Source organism: Diceros bicornis, chromosome 16 (assembly GCF_020826845.1).
Source record: "Diceros bicornis minor isolate mBicDic1 chromosome 16, mDicBic1.mat.cur, whole genome shotgun sequence".
NCBI lineage: Eukaryota > Metazoa > Chordata > Mammalia > Perissodactyla > Rhinocerotidae > Diceros > Diceros bicornis.
In genome coordinates, this window is record NC_080755.1 from 10,465,956 (window position 1) to 10,484,515 (window position 18,560).

Sequence of the window (18,560 nt, forward strand, 5' to 3'; positions counted from 1 at the left end):
GAAATTGATCTACAGTCATTATGAAGATGCTCCTATTATGAAGTCTGAGTCTCCTATTTGAGTAAAAAAGAGGCACAATAGATATGTCTTGAAAAGATGACACATTGCAAATATAGAAGATGACTTTCCTACAGGTTTTTTTCCCTCACATTCTGGGAGTTTATCAGCTACACAAATTTTACCAAGATGTTTCATCTACCGGTTCACTAATAAGTAGTGCAACATGTTCCGTAAATTCCAAATCCCAAACCTTTTTTTAAGACTTCATTATTTCTACTGAATAGTTCCCAACATTGTCTAAGATAAATAACCTACCTTCGATACTGCTGTCTTGAAATTTCATCTCCACTAAAGAAGTATATAGTTGATAGTTCTGTTGCGGTTTTATAATTGCTTTCTCTGTCTGATGGATTATATATTATAGTAACATCCTGATGCCAAGAAAAAAATCAGGAGTGAATATTAAATATTTCTCTTAAGTCATTTCATTCTGAATAAACTGTCATATGAGCCTAAACAGTCAAAATAGACATGAACGCAAATATATATAGCATTTCCAAGAAGATCAGATAAGTACTTCTATTCCTATATTACTTTCAAATATTATTTGTTTTTAGCCATAAAATAATTACTAATTTAAGAAAAGCAGGAGTTCATATTTTTAATGCAGAGACTTTTATACTTACTTCTTGTGTTTTTTCCTTGAGCACAAATTTATCTGGAAAAATCCTTAATACTTTAGGATCCAGCAAAACTTTTTTCTGACAATCCTTAAAACCTATTGCTTTAACAAAAGCTGCCCGACAGCCAGTGTTACGAACAGAAAAAACAATTCTACTTTCTTTGCCAGGTATTAAGTCATTCACTGTTACCATGTAACTGTCAGATAATTTTTTAACATCTTCCAAAATAAGATTACTTGTTCCTCCATATCCAGACAAAGGTATCTAAAAGCACAGAATATATATATATCCAAAATTACTTCTAGGTAAGCAGAAAGCAGAAGATCAAACTTTAGTCAGAGAAAAAAATACATATAGATTTAATATAATTAAAATTATTATTCTTTGTGTACTTTGGCTAGCAGTTACCCCAGTTCCAGTCCAGCATTATATTAAAAACTTTTTCTTGAGAGAAAAATAAATCAAAGAGCTGCAAAATTAATTACCTTCAAATATGCTAAGAATAATTATTTCATTGTTATAAAAGCCAAGCTTAGATGATAAAGAAATAAAAAAATTAGTACTTTATAGATATGCTCGCTTAAGAAGTATTTAGGGTGAAATTTACTGATGTTCGTAATTTTCTTTGAAATGCATAAAAAAAGTAGATGAATTGATGGATGGTTAGATACGCGATGAAAGAAATATAGCAAAACCTTAATTGTAGAATCTAAGTGGTAGGGTATGTGAGTGTTCATCATATAATTCTCTCAACTTCCCAGTAATTCTGAATTTTTCAAATAAAATGTTTTTGGGGAAAAACCTATTGTCTTATAATCCTGTTAGCTTTGGATCTAGCAGAGTCAGAGAGAAGCATGCCAAAGCGACCAAATAGAAGCCAAGAACTCAAACAACTCGCAGAGGACAGATGCCCTGGACGCCAGACTGAAGGCAGCCTTTAGGTGCTGACTGATGCTGTCCTTGAGCCAGGCTGCCTCCACAGGGCTCAGGGCTACCAGGAACAAGGATTCACAGAATAAACTTTATAAATAAGAATGGAGGAAAATAGGTACCCTGTTAGAAAACAAACTTTTCGTACCCTTTAAAATGTACTCCTTTAAAAATGATCTTTCGTTCCTAATTATTAAAGTAAGTTCCAAAGAATCCCTGGCAAACCTGAAAACATCAATAGCTTATTTTGAGTTATGTGATGCACTTAATCAAAATAACATTTTGAAAAATTAAATTTAGGCTCCTCATAAATTAGTATTGGCTTGCTAAAATTAATAGTATTTTAAAGGGCTTTAGATCTGAAGTTCCTACAAATCCCACCTCATTCAGAACGAGCTCTGGTAGTTTCAGGAGCCAAAAGGGTTTCTAATTTTTCTTTTCCCACAGAAACTTGCAATAAATCTTATGTATGAAACTAGAAAATTATAGGGAAAAAGTTAGCTTTTGAAAACACTCAATATAAGTATTCTTCCTATATTTTCAAAGAAATCACAAATAACTACTGAGTAAAAGGTTAAGAGAAAGAGTGCTTAAATAAAATGAAATCTGACTAATGCTAACAAATCCAAAGATTCAACAGGAAAAACTGTGGCTCTAGAGCAGGGTTTCTTAACCTAGGCACTATGGACATTCTGAGCCGGATCATTCACTGTGGTGGGGGGCCATCCTGTGCACTGTATCACGTTTAGCTGCATCCCTGGCCTCTACCCATTTGATGCTAGGAGCACCCTTTTTCCACTCCTAGTTACGACGACCAAAAATGTCTCTGGAAATTGCCAAATGTCCCCTAGAGAGTAAAACAGCCTCTGGTTGAGAATTGCTGTTCTATATAGGACTAGAAAACAGAGAGCTAGGATGAATACCTAGAGCCTACACAGTAGATAATTGTAGGCTCTGCAGTCAGGTAGCCTGAATTTGAACCCGTCCTGGATCACTTACTGGCATGTAAGAGGCACGACCATGGGCAGGCATCTCTCCAGGCCTCAGTTTCCACATGTGTAGAATGTGGTGGTATGATCTCAGATAGTTGTTTTGAAGATAAAATGTGATAATCCATGTAGTGATTGAGAGAAGTACCTGGCATACACTCACAGCATGCAATAAATATATTTTTATTGCAGTCCCATCATGCTTTATAATATACAAAGCATGGATAATTTCATTTGTTCCTCAGAACCAAACCAGGAAGTTATGGTGGTAATTAGCTGCATTTCAGATAAGGGACTGAAGCATGAGCAAATGAAGTGACTCATCCAGGGTGAGTGTGAGGAATAGAGGCCCGGATTCTCTCATCCCTAGAGTTCAGCGCACTTCCACCACTATAACAGGCTACTTATCTCCACAAAGATACCTTAATGTTAATAGTCTAAGTCTTCTTGTGAGATAAAAGCCATATTCATCTGTGCACTTCACGTCCCTGTTCAGCCCACCTCTGACAGAAGACAGGTGGCACCTACCTAGGTAAGGATTCCCACTAGGATCCTGATATGTCTTAAGAAGACATCAACCCAAACTTCTCCTTGGTTGACTGTCAAATCAAATGGTTCTGCCCTAAACCACCAGGGAATTATTAGTTCTCCAGAGATTCTTGCTTAAGAATAACCTCAAAATCTTGGCCAGTAAACCTGAAACTAATCAAAATGTATTAAGGATAGTCTGAAAGATATAGCCCACTTAGTCCTCTCCACAAACCACTTGATCCTTACATGAAACCAGATCAATAGAGTACGTAGTGCTTTGGCATTGTGTCCTGGGCTCACACATAAGGACGTTAGTTCTAAAAATGAAACCACTTACATCTTTAAACAATTTTGCCCACCAAAGCTCAGGGGGCCAACTGAAGAGCTCCACAGAGAATATGTCAAGCTCCCACATCATAAAAAGCTACATCTGCCATAAATATCTTTAAAAAAAAAAAGCTTCTAGGTATTGTTAATTTTGACACTAGGAAATGAACCAAAATGTCAGTGCCACCAGCCCCACTAACTAAAAGGTATGTACTTGCATGGAACTTGAGTGTCATTGGACTATCTTGTCCTCTCTTCCTTTTCTCAATGATTTTATCTCTTAGTGCTCTAAATGTATCTAAAGAAATGACTTGAAATCCTTTTTCAAAATTATGCTGGGAAGAAATAAAATACAAAAACTCCTGTCTATGTATCCCTATATCTGGAACAGAGTCTACTAAATGGTGTCAATAGATATTTTGCTGAATTGAAAAAGTAAAATTTACTTGGAAAGTCAACATCTTAAACAGTTCAATCTGGATTTACCAAAAAATGTGTTCCTGAAAAGTCGGGTACATTTCAAAATTCTCAAACTGAAATGAAACTTTTTAAAAGCATTGGAAGAGATTGCTACTTATAGGAACTTACAGGAACAGTATGGTGGCTGTTTTTATAATATGACAATTCTACAAAGTATATAATTCTAACTTGTTTGTAAATCTAAGCAATTATATATTTTGACTTATAAAAAGCAGAATATATATAATTAACCAATATTAAGCTAATAGTTCTAACATATCATAAACTCCATGGGAGGAAAAAAACCAGTAACATGATTTTACCGTGAACTTAATGCCTGGTTGTGATCTAATTCCAAGTTGTTTAATTTCTAGTTTAGCCAACATACAAGACAATCGAGTAGGTGCAAATAATATAGAGATGTTTGTGTCTTCTTTTGGACGAATTCTGATCTCACAGTTACTGGTCAATCGCTCTTCTGATCCAAAAGTGTGCTGAAGCTACAATTTAAAAACAATCATTGCATAAAACAAAGCAGTAGCACAAATAAAACATACCATTAATATAAACGCTTCAAAGATGAATAACACAAAATAGTCTGCATATGTAAGTGTTCTGCATCCAGATGGAACGCAAAACAGAACAAAACCATGCACTCTACAAACCTGAAAGCAATCCTGATCTTGTCCTCTAATAAGCAGTCGTAAATGCTGGGTTGTAGACGTAGAATCATTTCTTAAAGCTAGTTTCTGAAGCCTAAAAACAATTACACATTTTAAATGTGGTTTTCCTCCACGGATATTGCTACAATCATAAAAACAAAGCCAATTAAAACCAACTGCAATGTTTAGAGATGGACTGATTGCACATGCCATTTTAGCAGCCTAGAATTCTCTCCAAAGTCCTACAAGTCTACATTTCTGAAAACATATGCTCAAGACTCACTGTTTTAGAGAAGCTTTTTAGTTTAATCTCTTTCCTATTATAGCTCCTTAGCTGTCCTCATTATTTATACTATATGTATAGGTATTACCTGTCTTATAAAACAATCAATGAAAATCCAGATTAACAAATTCATTAAGTCAATACCACACTTAGCTCAAATACCTAACTTTCACGGAAACAAGGGGTCCTAGGCACAGTGGCCAGATTTTTCACTCTAAGAGACTCATTTGCACAAAGCAGTCTTTTAAAGAGTATATTGAATTAACCTTACTTTTAAAGTTACAATGCAAGTAGAATGGACATATGAATACCAGGTGGCTGGTATTAAGAAAATCCTTCCATCTTGGAAAGTATATGAATCCTCTCTTCATTGGAGAATAGAGCATACAGGAGTAAATCTGTTTTACTCACATATTGAAGATCGGCAGTTAAATTACTTAAGTTGTGGTCTATGTCTTGTCTATCCTGCGTTAGAAGCAAAAGGCTGCTGAGCTTAACCTCAGAATAAAAGCTAAGACCTCTGGACAGCAGGACACCTGAGAAAAGCCTTCCACAGGTACACTGACTGGGAAAGACTTACCTGAAAAAAACATCGCTTTAAAAAATTTTTATTTTTATTTATTTATTTTTAAAGAAATGTAGTTATCATTTTCAAGGAGTAGAGTTATCAAGTGAGGGGGGCTCAGTTTCTAGTTTTAAAAATAAACTATACAAAATAAAAAGGGTTAACATTTTTATTATATAAAGTCCAGACAAATTAATAAGAAAAAAATACTAAAATCCTCACCAACAAATAGTCAAAGTATATAAGCACACGTATGAGAGAGAAACTAGAATGAATGAATAAATATATGAAAAAAAGCAGAACTTTAGAAATGCAAAAATACCAAGTTGGAATGAAATACCACTTTGGACCACTTTACACCATAGAAAACATAATTTTATTAATTATCATTCCTATCTGCAAGTGAAGCAAAACCCATTAACTCAATGAGAATATTGTCCCCTAGATTACACCTATTAATTTTTCCTCCATACTCTGGAAGAAGAGCTCACTAAATCTCCCTTTTGCAACAAGCACCTTCTACAAAGGCAGGGCAGGGAGCAGGCAAGTACTGCATAGGAAGAGCACCGAGCAGGGCATCATCATCTCCCTGCCCTGTTTCTGAGTTCTCTCTCAGCATCCATCAGGTCACAGCTTCTGTCTGCCTCCTAGGACATTTCAGAGTGGGAGAGAAAATAGGAAGATTCATTTTTAAGCAGACAGTACACCTCTTTATCACCAACACTGCTGCAACATCCTTACAGAAGACTAACAGGAGCTGTTTGTGGTGGGAAAAATTATTGTTCCAGGCAGAACACCAAGATGGGAGTGAGAACTAAAGAAACACAAATCCATAATTTAGCTATATGCTGCACTAAATACTTTACATACATTAACATGTACATTATCTATTTAATTCTTTGGAATTGTTACTTTCACAAGCCCACTTTTAGCCATTGTGTGGCATACCATCAACGGACTAAGGAAGAGCCGTTCTTGCTCCTCCAGGCTGAGGTAAGACATCTAACCAACTCCTGTAAACAGGGTACGTGACAGGCTTTTCAGCTCAATTCCCCACACTGGCATGGCCCTTACTTATAAGCTGCTTTTGGAACAAGACAAGGCACAGGTAACTACATGGATGGTTAAGCAGACGTATGAACTCTATAAAGTAAGGAGGTTCAATTAGATCCTTTTTGGACTGACAAAACTATAATTTTAAAGGGGTAATTTCTTCACATCTATAGCAGAGACTCGACCAGAAGTTTCCTATATCTCAGGTACCACAGAATGTATGGGTAAAACATTTAGGACAAACACAAAAGTGCAAAACATGAAGGAGTAAACATTCAGGTTTAATAATTTCCTAGGTTGTTAATTAGAAGTGCTTACTGATTTGAGGTTGGTAAAAAAAGAACTTAGATATGTTGCTAAGTTTATAAAGGGAAAAAAATATTACTTTACTACATATTATATGCCAATGAATTTTATTAACTCAGAGTTATCCATAACGTATAACGAAAGTAAAGATAAAAATAAGATTAGAGATATAATCCACATTAAACTGAGACAGAATATATCTGCTCTATTAGACACCCCTTGCACTCTTTACAGTAAGAAGTATTCACCAAATAGTTTATAACAGAATGCCATGTCTCTGATTATTTTTTTGTCCTACCTTTCCATAGTGCTTTCCAGAGAAGGAACAAAGACACTCTTAATTGCCTAAATTTGGTAATCAGCAGAGAATTCACCTAAGAGCTTAAGAAAATTGAAACCTATTTTTTTGGATTGCATTTTAAAAAGAGGTGAAATTTTAATTAAAAAATCTGAATTCATGATAAGAAGATTAAAGAGTATGAGATAGCTTTATCTCAATTCTAAAAACATTGATGGTCATAATTAATACAGTGGAGAATAACATTAGGTGACGACAGCAAAATCTTAGCACTCAGAGGCTGCTATATGCACACTTACTGTGTTCTACCAAGAGGGACACCTCCCCAAGCCAGAAACTGCTTGTTGGATAAAATCGATGCAATATCTGAGCAGCAAGGTCCAGGTGTCACAAGTTTATTTCCTGAAGAAATTACTTCACCTTTTAACACCACTTCATATTGAGGTCCAAACGGCTGCACAAATATTTTCAAGATCCTAACAAAGAAAACCATCTAAGTTGAATGTTCAGATTTCAATTCTTTTGGCAACTATTTCCTACATGATTCCTTTGTCCCACAGACTGAGCTGGGCGTTGAGGATACAATGACATTCCCACCCTTAGAGTTTATATTCCAGAGGAAAATACAGACAAAGAAAGAGACTGCTACAATACTATCTATACGGTGGGACAGGAGAAGTTTACGGGGCTACAGGAACACTACTGAAGACTACTTATGAGGAATTTGGGAAGAATTGAGTAAAACTTCCCAGATGAAGGAGTTAACCGTGAAGTTGAGGGTAAGCATTCCGGGCACAAGTCTTCACATTTGCGCAGGCCACCTCTTCACAGTAGCAGACTGAGCACACTAGGACATTCTATACCTCAGGTGGGGGATAGGCCACGTGTGTCTCAGGATAGTGTGCTTCTAAGAGAGGTTTATCAAGCAAGTTCAAATACTAATGACAATGGTGCTCTGACAATTGTGAGGTGATATTCACTTATGACTTGGGTGCCAAAAAGTCACAGGACTGGAGAAGCAGTGGGGAAAAGTATCTTAAACTAACAACTGACAAGGTCAATCAATGGTTTCCTTGGAGAGAAAGAAAAAGTTAATGAGAAACATCAAGATTAACATTTTATTATTTACTTTTCTCAGAATATACTTGAAAATAGTGATTTCTTAAATTCTAGTCAGCTGGTTTAAAAGGAGATTTTTAGTAAACAAAAAAGGAAAATCTGAGGCTAAATTAAGGAGGTTAAACAGAACTATATCATCTATTAGGTGAGGTAAAACATGTACTCTATCATTCACGCTGTGGATTAAAGCACAGCTTAAGTAAGTGGCTGTTTTGAGAGAGGAGTACAAACTTGTCATTATACACAAGTTTATATTACCTTTCCTCACAGGCTTTGGGATCCTTTGGAGTAAATGAAACTATAACTTCGTGTTCTTCTCCAGGTTTAAGGAAGAGATTCTCTGGATCCACGGAAAAGTGACTTCCTTGATCTGGGATCTAAATATTTATATAATTACAACTAATGCCGACTTATGTAAATACAGCTTTTACAGTTACTCTCCTTGTCTTATGTGTCTTTCTCATTTACTGTGATATTATTTTCCCCCTTCTCTTTGTCCATCACTGTCCCACCTTGTCTTATTCTCTTGGAAAGGGTACTTCTTTCTCCTTTCTCTTCCATAACAAACTTTATCTTCTACCCTTTCTCTAATTCCTGGTCACTAACACCCTCTCATTCGCCCATACATCTCAGAAATAATGTCTACGTATGTGGATCACTCTTCTTCAAATCCACCTAGCCACAGGATAACATACATTTTTTAGGAAATAATCTAGAACTTGGTTCTTATATATAAAACATTAGATGTCACATTTAAAGTTCCTTATCTATTTTATACTAGCACAACACCAAGCTTTTAAAGTACTCTCAGTTTCCTCCATTTGATATCACAGTGTGAGGAAATACTATGTTATAGCACTCTGACACAATTCTTACCTTGATATCTAAGTAAACATCAATATTTCCGGCATTTTTCAAAGGTAAGTGCTGCTTTGTTGAGGAAGCCACACTAGCAAACAAGTGCATAGTCTAGAGGATTGGGGTAAAACATGCATTTTAAACAAATATCACTATTAGAATGAAATCAACCTGAATATAAAATAATGCAAAGAGAAGAGTTCAGGGTACCTGTAAGTCTTTCGGAGCATGTATCCTAGCTATTCCCGTTCTTGCTCGAAGACAAATACTTTTAATGACTGGTGTAGGGTTTGGGCTATCAACTTCTATATCAACTCTTGCCAAGAATTCTTCTGCTGAGTCTAGAATCTCTATAAAAGTTCATTCTTTTAGTTTAGACACCACAGAGTTATTTAATTCTAAATGCTACAAGTGGTCCAACACTATGCCATCAGAAGTCACAAGAAATCTTGAGCAAGATGATTTTTTAAAGAACTCAAAGAGGAATAGAAATGAGTGAAGGAGAGAAAGAAGAAGAAAACATCCAATTGGTAGATGTGACAAAAATCAATTAACAGAAAAGATCCCAGAAGCTTACAGTGGTACTTGCTTGGGTTACCCACAATTACATGGATTTGACTCAAAATAGCATGCTCTCTACCTCATTTTTAAAACAACATAAAATATTTGACAAATTACTCAAAGTATTCATATTTACTGACGGAAGAAATAAGCCTCAACTTTGTAGTTTATTTAGCTACAGAGTAAAGCAATTCCCACAGAACGTAAACGTGATACCTGAAGAAGTGATCCGTTTCTTTGGACTATGGAAAAGAACCCAAATTATCAGAAATTCTGGATCCTGTAAAACAAACAAAAAAATTTTTAAAGGTACACTGGCATTAAGATTAAAGTCTTAATGAAAGAAAGTAGTTTGGAAACTTAACTTCTTCAATTCTAAACCAGATCTTCGATCCACTCTGCTTACCTGTCCGTCGTAACTGGCAGGCATCATGTGATTGATCACAGAGGGAGCTGCCAGCTGAGCAATCACGTCAGCATAAGGAGCAGCTTTTACAGAAGCATGGACAGGTTCCTTGGAAAACATGAAGCAGCGCCAGGCTATGGCATTCTGTTCAGAAATAGAAGAGTTAGTTTCAATAAAGCAAATGGTGTTATGTTAAATTTGTTGACAAAATCCTTAACAAAAAAATTTACTTTTATAAGAAAAATTGACCAAGAATGATATAGCAGTATCTACAATTCCAAATCAATGTGCTCTGTAAATGGTTTCTTACTGTACATTAGTACTTACTGCATTAATAATAAGTCTGATAGGCACGGTGGCACGTGTCTTGTTTATCAATTTTAATGGGAGAGCTTTCCAGCCTCCATAAGTCAAGTCACCAAAATCAAGAACATCTTTCTTTTCTGTTTCTACCTAATTATGGAAAAAAAAAAAGGACTGATTTATAAAAAGCAATAACTCAAGTCACCAAAATCAAGAACATCTTTCTTTTCTGTTTCTACTTAATTATGAAAAAAAGAGACTGATTTATAGAAAGCAATATATTAATAAATATCACAGCTTATGTTCATATCACTGCCCTTTCTAGCCACAAATAAAGAGTCAGCATTAAAGGTAAACTTAAGTTTCTGCAAGCTACTTTACAATTGCTATTTTCTACAAAAATAAATGTTAAATTCTTTTTCTGAGGTAGTCTATGTACCTAAATATACTACAGAACAAAGCAATATCTTAGTGATTGTTATTTTCAAAAGACTGTTAGATCTTAAGACAAACTGACAATTTTATAAAATATATAAGCCTCCCTTCAGTGAGCTCTATTATTACAATACTGACTTCTCAATTCCCTTCAAAACATATGTTGGCATTTTCAGATTTAGTCCAAACTTCTGACAATACTGGAAGTGTTTAAAATGATATCATAATAGACATATCAAAAGTTTAAAATGAGTGCCTACCATCACGACAGACTGACTTCTTTAAACATGAGAAAGCAACCTAACACAGACCCCTCACACCCACTCATGTAGAAATGCTGGATAACAGTTAACACACACACATGAATTTTTTTGGCTTAGCCAAACATAAACAGAAATTAAAAGCAGACTGGCAAATGGCAGCTGACTTCCACGGCAGCCCATGAAGGTTTAGGGTCAACTCATCCCCTAAGTGGGTGAGCTTCAATACCTTCCTGAGAACAGAAGGTAGGACCTTGAGCTTGTTGTGGGCAGGGAGAGGCTGGAATGAAATTTGAACTCCCTGCATAAAGCGCAGAAATTCAAAGGGCCCTTTTCATGAAAAGGGAACTGGAAAAACTCTGTTTACGTGTCTGAGGAGACAACAGGGAAGCTTGTCCCAGGGATGAGTGGGCACTGGAAGATCATTTGCAGGAAAGTGAAACCCTAGGCCTACACCACATCAGGTATGGGAGCTCCAAGCTGAAAATCACTGAAACCTTTAGTGCCTCCAGTATTTATGCAAAGTGCTCTCCAGGGACACTCTGAAAAACCAGAACACATGGGATTTCTATAGCAAAAAGCAGCCTCCATGAATATGATCTCTTATTAAAAAGTTTAAAATATCAATTAAAAAATTAGAAACCACAGGAAGAAAATAATCAGGGAGACCCAGCAAAACTAATGAACAGAAGAATTAGCACCTGAAGAACTAGAAATAATCTGAAATAAATTATAAGTACATTTTAAATACAGATAAGAGAACAGAGTCCATGAAGAAGGGAAAAACAGAAGATTCAAGAAGCAGTGGCAAGCAAAAAAATGTATAAATAACTTGACGATTCTGTTAAAAATAGTTTAATGTTGGAGTTTTAAAACCATTTGGGGAGCCGGCCCCGTGGCTTAGCGGTTAAGTGCGTGCGCTCCGCTGCTGGCGGCCCGGGTTCGGATCCCAGGCGCGCACCGACACACCCCTTGTCCAGCCATGCTGAGGCCGCATCCCACATACAGCAACTAGAAGGATGTGTAGCCATGACATACAACTATCTACTGGGGCTTTGGGGGAAAAAAAAATAATAAAAAATAAAAAATAAAAAACAAATATAAAACCATTTGGATCTAAAATATTAGTCAATGATAATACGGAAGGAAAAGATCAGCATTAAGATGAATCAAGCTTCTTGTGTTGTTTGGGAATAAAACAGAGCTCCTGATTAATTTTAGACCTGAGTAAACAATTTGGAAAAAAAAAGGGAATAGAAATGTGTAACTTCCAGACTAATGCATATGCAAAAGAAGGATGAAAGAAAAATATAACCCATCCAGTAGGAGTCAGGAAAGGTGGGGGAAAAAAAAACAGCAAGTTTTAAGAGACATTATAACAAAATAGAGGTTGAAGACTAAAAAATAAAGAGATGGAAATAGATACACTAGGAAATTACTAAACAAAGGAAAAGACATACAATATTAAAATCACACAAAATAGACTTTAGGACAATAGGAAAAAAGAGAATTGTTACTTAAAAAGGAATCACTGGGGCTGGCCCAGTGGCATAGTGGTTAAGTTTGCGTACTCTGTTCCAGTGGCCCGGGGTTCACAGGTTCGGATCCCGGGCGTGGACCTACACACCACTTATCAAGTCATGCTGTGGTGGTGTCCCACATATAAAGTAGAGGAAGATGGGCACAAATGTTAGCCCAGGGCCAATCTTCCTCAGCAAAAAGAGGAGGACTGGCAACAGATGTTAGCTCAGGGCTAATCTTCCTCACCAAAAAAAAAAAAAAAAACAAAAAAAGGAACCACTTCACTTAAAAGATAAAACCATCCTGAGCCTAAACACATGTAACAACATACGTGTAGAATATCCAAGACAAAAATCAATATAATTATACGGAGAAACTGACAAATCCATAAGCATCTCTCTGAGAGGCCAAAAGATTAAGCAAACAGAAATATCAGTAATGGGCCGGCCCTGTAGCTTAGCGGTTGAGTGCGCGCGCTCCGCTGCTGGCAGCCTGGGTTCGGATCCCGGGCGCACACCAACGCACTGCTTCTCCGGCCATGCTGAGGCCACGTCCCACATACAGCAACTAGAAGGATGTGTAGCTATGACATACAACTATCTACTGGGGCTTTGGGGGAAAAAATAAATAAATAAAATTAAAAAAAAAAAAAAGAAATATCAGTAATGATACAAAAGATAGGAACTACAGAGCAACAAACCAGAGCTAAATGACACATAAAAGAACTCTACACCTAAAAGAGAGAAGCACCATTCCTTTTTAAGCACGTAAGAAACACTAACATACTGAACACATACTAGACCACAGAATCTCTCTCTCTCTCCCTCTCCCTCCCCGTCTCCCACCCATATTCTGACCACAAAGTTGGGGTTATGGGGGGAAGGTAGCTGAAACACTCCCAACACATTTGGAAACTATAAATGTACTTTAAAATACACAACAATCCAATTTCCCAAAGAGAAGATAAAAAAAGTCTTTTTGGCCAATTTCAACACATAAACCTTTAGCAATGTGGAGGTAATAGCTAACTGACTATATTTTTCAGTTTGGGTACATATATATATGTAATATGTAATACAATATTTAAAAAACCATATAAATTTAGAAATATTGCTATTTCCACTTTGTATTTGAGTCAATAGTTCAACAGCTATTAATTGAGTCCCTACTATGTGCCAAGCACACTTCCGGAAAAGAACAAAAGAGACACTTCCTGCCCCCAAGTGGCTTACACTCTAGTGGGGGCAAGCAGGATCAGACGATAACAATAAACAGGTAAATATTTAGTATGTCAAAAGCTGAAGAGTACTAAACAGAAAAGTAAAGCTGGCTAAAGGGAAGTGGGAGTGTGGAGATGAGGGGACAGGTGGTGGTTGCCATTCTATGAACGGTGTTCAGGTGACATCTGAGCAGAGATCTGGCTAAAGTGAGAAAGTAAGGCACGCGATGATCTGTGGGAAGAGTATTCCAGTCAGATGACAAGAGTATTCAAACTCTGACAAGGATCATCAGTACTGGTGGCTTCTTCATCACTAGAGATACTTTCCAAGCTGTCTTCAGGCATCCAGAAAACTTAGTCTTCATGTGCATCCAAACTGATACCACAGCACTTTTTAAATCTATATGTGATGCTGTCACTGAAAGTTACTCCAAGCTGAAACACTCCTTCATAATACATAGGGTAGTTGTTTTTATTTATCCTATAAATATACATTCAAGATTTCTCCTATCTAACCACTTACCCGTAATTTTTCTTAAAGTGATATTTAAGAGGCTAACGTATAACATCCAACATTTACACACCACCAGGAATAATCACTGAATCTGGTTCAATTTCTTAATCTCCTGGGTTTTTTTTAATCAATTATGTCAAATGACTTTTCAGAATGTCCCAAACTAACATTCAAGAAATTACAGGCTAGGGGCCGGCCCCGTGGTGTGGCAGTTAAGTGCACGCGCTCCGCTGCTGGCAGCCCCGGTTCGGATCCCGGGCACGCACCGACGCACCACTTGTCAGGCCATGCTGTGGCGGCGTCCCACATAAAGTGGAGGAAGATGGGCATGGATGTTGGCAGCAAAAAGAGGAGGATTGGTATGGATGTTAGCTCAGGGCTGAACTTCCTCACAAAAAAAATAAATAAATAAATTACAGGCTAACACATTACACTCAAAGAGTGAATTTGAAGCAACTCCTCCCTCTTTTCCGAGGGATACTTTTTTGGAGGAGGAAAAACAAACCTTGTTTTATCTTTGGGATACAGGGTCTTAGCTGACTATGCTATATTTAGAATTTCAGCCCGATTAAAAAAAAAAAAAAAGAGTTGAAAAGAAGAGCCAAGGAATGGGAAAAAATAATCACAGAGCATAATTATTAGCAAAGATTTATACTCCAGAATATAAGGAACATCTACAAAAATCAACAAAGACATTCAAAACAATAAAAAAAAGGGCAAGAAATATAAACAGGCAGTTCAGAGAACAGGAAACCAGAATGGCTAACAAACACAGAAAAAGATGCTCAACATCACTATAATCTGAGTATGCAAATTAAAACAAGTTTTTTCACATCCAAGAAGTAAGCAAACAATTTAAAATCTAACAATAACAAATGTTAGCAATACTAGAAAGTTTCATACTTTTACTCTGGGAACATAAATTAGCAATTTAGCAATATCTAGCTAAAATAAAAGTACATATACTACAAAATGTGATGTTTTCTGTAGGGACCTGGGAGATCCTTTATCAAGTTAAGAAAGCAATCTAACAGTTTTTACAGATGTGGCCTCTGTATAAAATTTCTAAACTATCTCTCATGGGGAATATTATTCCCTAGTCAAATCCTGCTGGTCCTTTAGGGCCCAAATACTCCTCTAAGTTCCATGCCTCCAAGAAAGCTTTCACTGGCTTGGCTAACACTGAACCATCCCTTACACCAGTGGTTCCCAAACCTGCATGTATGTTGGACTCAAAGCACAGACCTTAGACGAATAAAATCACAATCTCTGGAGGTGGGACATAGATATTAGCATTTTTTTTGAAGTTTGTCAGGTGATTCCAATGAGCAGACCAGTTTGGGAACCTCTGCCTTACACTATTAAATATCACTTATGTGATCCACTCAAAATATAGCAACTTCAAATATTGCTTAGTTTTCAAAGCAAAAAGCAGTTTTGTAGCAAAGCTGCTACAAAAATGTAAGCTGTTTAAGGTCAAGCACAAAAGCCTAGTACAGCGGAATGTATTGAAATACAAAAAATTAATGACGTCGGTTCTCAAGTGCGGGTAATTTGGTAATGTTTGGAGACATTTTGGGTAGTCACAACTTGCAGGAAGGACACACTACTGACACCCAGTGGGTAGAGACCAGGGATGCTGCTAAACACCCTACACTATACAGCCCCCCACCTCCAACTAAGAACTATCCAGCCTGAAATATCAATAGCACCAAAGTTGAAAAAACCCTGTCCTAGAGAACGGCAAGCATTGCAGAGCTGATTGACAAGTATATAAAATGGCACTTAAGCAAAAAGAAAAAGATCATTAAGAGTTTATAATATGAGAACTTCTACAAACTCTACTTCCTCTTCCATGCCCTAGAAAATTAAAAAATTGCTCAGCTAAGTTACTAAGCATTGCCCCTGGGAAAAGGTAAGAAAAGGCACATGCACAGTGAAAAGAAACGCTGAATGATTCTCATCAGCCTCTCAGGAGGCTATCCTGCCTCTCATTCCCCACATCCAACCTCTAAACAGAATCACAGAGCTTTGTTGAATGAAACAACAAATTAACTGTAGTAGGAGCTCACTAACACCTGGTAAGTGTGATTAAACAAACATGTTAGTTTCAATTCACATATTAGGAATCAACTGATTTTTAATTATCATGAAGAGCTGCTCTGCTTTTCCTGTTTTGTATCCTCCCCATCTCTCCCTCATACATTCCTTAATCTTGTTCAATATGTTAGTTCTGATTTCACTCACAATCAATTAAGACAAGACACTTCTTGTACAGCTGTGGTTGTTAACTAAGGCTGCAATTTGTAATCATCTGGTGAGATTTATAAATTACCAATACTTAGCCATGTCCTCCCTCCTCCCCCAATTCTCATTTAGTTGGTCTGGGTGGGACATTAAGGCATTGGGGTGCATTTAAAACCCCCAGTGTTATTCCAATGTGCAGCAAGGGTTAAGAACCATTGTCCTAAAAACACATATAATCCCACAACTGCTTCATTATCCCAACTTGGCTAGACCTAATTTCTTTCACTTTCACAAAATGGGTGACTATAAAAGAGAAACTTTTTCAGCTAGTAAATAATCTTCAAGTATAAAAAAGAAGACTATGAATATGGTACTTTCCTAAGTGCACATCAAATTACATATATACTGGAAACCAGCTGGAAAATAGGGTTTAATGTTATACTTCACTTTATAAACATCTTAGCAAGTATATCTGTGTTTCTGTAAAACAGAAATAATTTTAAATTTTGGAATAAGAAGATATTAAGAAGCGATGTTTAGCTTAATTGTAACTTTGAGGCACATTTGCCCACAAATTCATTTTTCCCCAAATATTATTTCTAAGGTAAAACAGACTTCATTAAAATGCCAGGTATGGGGGCCGGCCCCATGGCCAAGTGGTTAAGGCTCCACGTCCTCTGCTTCAGCAGCCCGGGTTTGTGGGTTCGGATCCCAGATGTGGACCTACTCCATTCACATGCCATGCTGTGGAGGCGTCCCACACACAAAAGTGGAGGAAGACTGGCACAGATGTTAGCTTAGGGCTGATCTTCCTCAGGCAAAAAAAAAAAAAAGAGGAAGACTGGCAACACATGTTAGCTTAGGATGGATCTTCTTCACCGGAAAAAAAAAAATGCCGGGTATGACAAAGACCCACTCACAAATAGTTACCTCAATCACAGGGGTCTCAGCAATAGCGGTGAGAATGACTCTGCTTGCCAAGGCTTCTGCCTGTACTATTGTCTCAGCATCTGCTGAAAATGGCCAAGAAGCAACACTGAACGTACATCTGAAAATCCCAGGATTGGATGGTATGAAAAGTACTTTTATCTCTTCTGTGGCATGAGGTCTTATGATGACTTTATTCTTGAAAACTAAACAAGGATATGCTGAAAGATCCACCTTTAAAAAAAAAAAAGTCACATGGCTCATTAAGAAATGCCTCACAATGAAAATCAAAAGTAGAACAAACTAGTTTAAGATCCCTTTTCCCAGTCACTTCAACTACCAAATGTAGACATTTATTACCTCTTCAAAAATACCCAAGTCTTTTAACTCATTATCATTAAGGTACAATTAGTCAAAATTATGAAGACATACGAAGGTAAGTTATCTATACTCTCACTTTCCTTGAAAAGGGCACTGAAAATGGCAGCACTTCACAGCCCTGTACATCACCCTAGGACCTGGTTTCTGCAGCTCTATAATGCAGGGGGTTAGACTGATCTCTAAGATACCTCATCAGGCCTCCAAGTCTACAATTATGTCTCACTCCAACCCCTCCCTCCTCACTGTAAATGGGGATCTTCTTTTCTACTCCTATTCCAGAGACAACATTACTTCCTACATGCCCCTCAAAAGACCCCAATCTCTCCTCCTTCCATTCTCAACCCTTTTCTCCAATTACCTGCTTTTCATCTAACCTCAGGATCAGAGGGGAAAGACTAGGAAAAAGGGAGAGAAAGGGTAGACACAGTTTTATTTTATCACGTAAATAAAGGTTATTACTAGGAGGTAAAAGGGGAGAGTAAACCCATCCACCGATGTTCGTCTGTAAGTAGCAGTCACAAAACCAGGACTTTCCAAAACAAGAACTGCTGACCGTATTTCCCACTCTCCCTATTCACTGATGTTCAAATGGTTATTGTAATCATGAAAGGAGATTTAGAGTCTAGAACTTTAGCAGCTGTAACTGATCATGTGAGACACCCTTGCTCTAATAGTTAATGCTAAAACTGTATTTCCAGGTATTTCAAAAGATCGTGTAAGAAC

General features: G+C 37.0%; 1 protein-coding gene across 11 annotated transcripts in view; it reads right to left on the bottom strand.

Moving 5' to 3' along the window:
- The window catches only part of LOC131415265 (nucleoporin SEH1), a 162,328-nt gene that overhangs the window by 29,277 nt on the left and 114,491 nt on the right, over nt 1-18,560 (bottom strand). For 7 of the 11 annotated variants that reach the window (XR_009222387.1, XM_058556739.1, XM_058556736.1 and 4 more), the window contains 12 exons: nt 17,460-17,690; nt 10,358-10,483; nt 10,031-10,174; nt 9,841-9,904; nt 9,274-9,413; nt 9,082-9,174; nt 8,464-8,582; nt 7,386-7,562; nt 4,585-4,675; nt 4,243-4,419; nt 687-947; nt 316-431 (listed from right to left, as the gene is read on the bottom strand). Coding sequence is in view for 10 of the 11 variants with exons in the window: in XM_058556739.1 (XP_058412722.1) it covers nt 316-431; nt 687-947; nt 4,243-4,419; nt 4,585-4,675; nt 7,386-7,562; nt 8,464-8,582; nt 9,082-9,174; nt 9,274-9,413; nt 9,841-9,904; nt 10,031-10,174; nt 10,358-10,483; nt 17,460-17,690 (1,739 nt within the window). In the remaining variant the exon portion in view is untranslated. Of the gene's footprint in view, nt 1-315; nt 432-686; nt 948-4,242; nt 4,420-4,584; nt 4,676-7,385; nt 7,563-8,463; nt 8,583-9,081; nt 9,175-9,273; nt 9,414-9,840; nt 9,905-10,030; nt 10,175-10,357; nt 10,484-10,545; nt 10,563-17,449; nt 17,691-18,560 lie in introns of those variants that run through there. The other 4 variants (XM_058556737.1, XM_058556738.1, XM_058556740.1 and 1 more) reach the window with 4 other exon arrangements.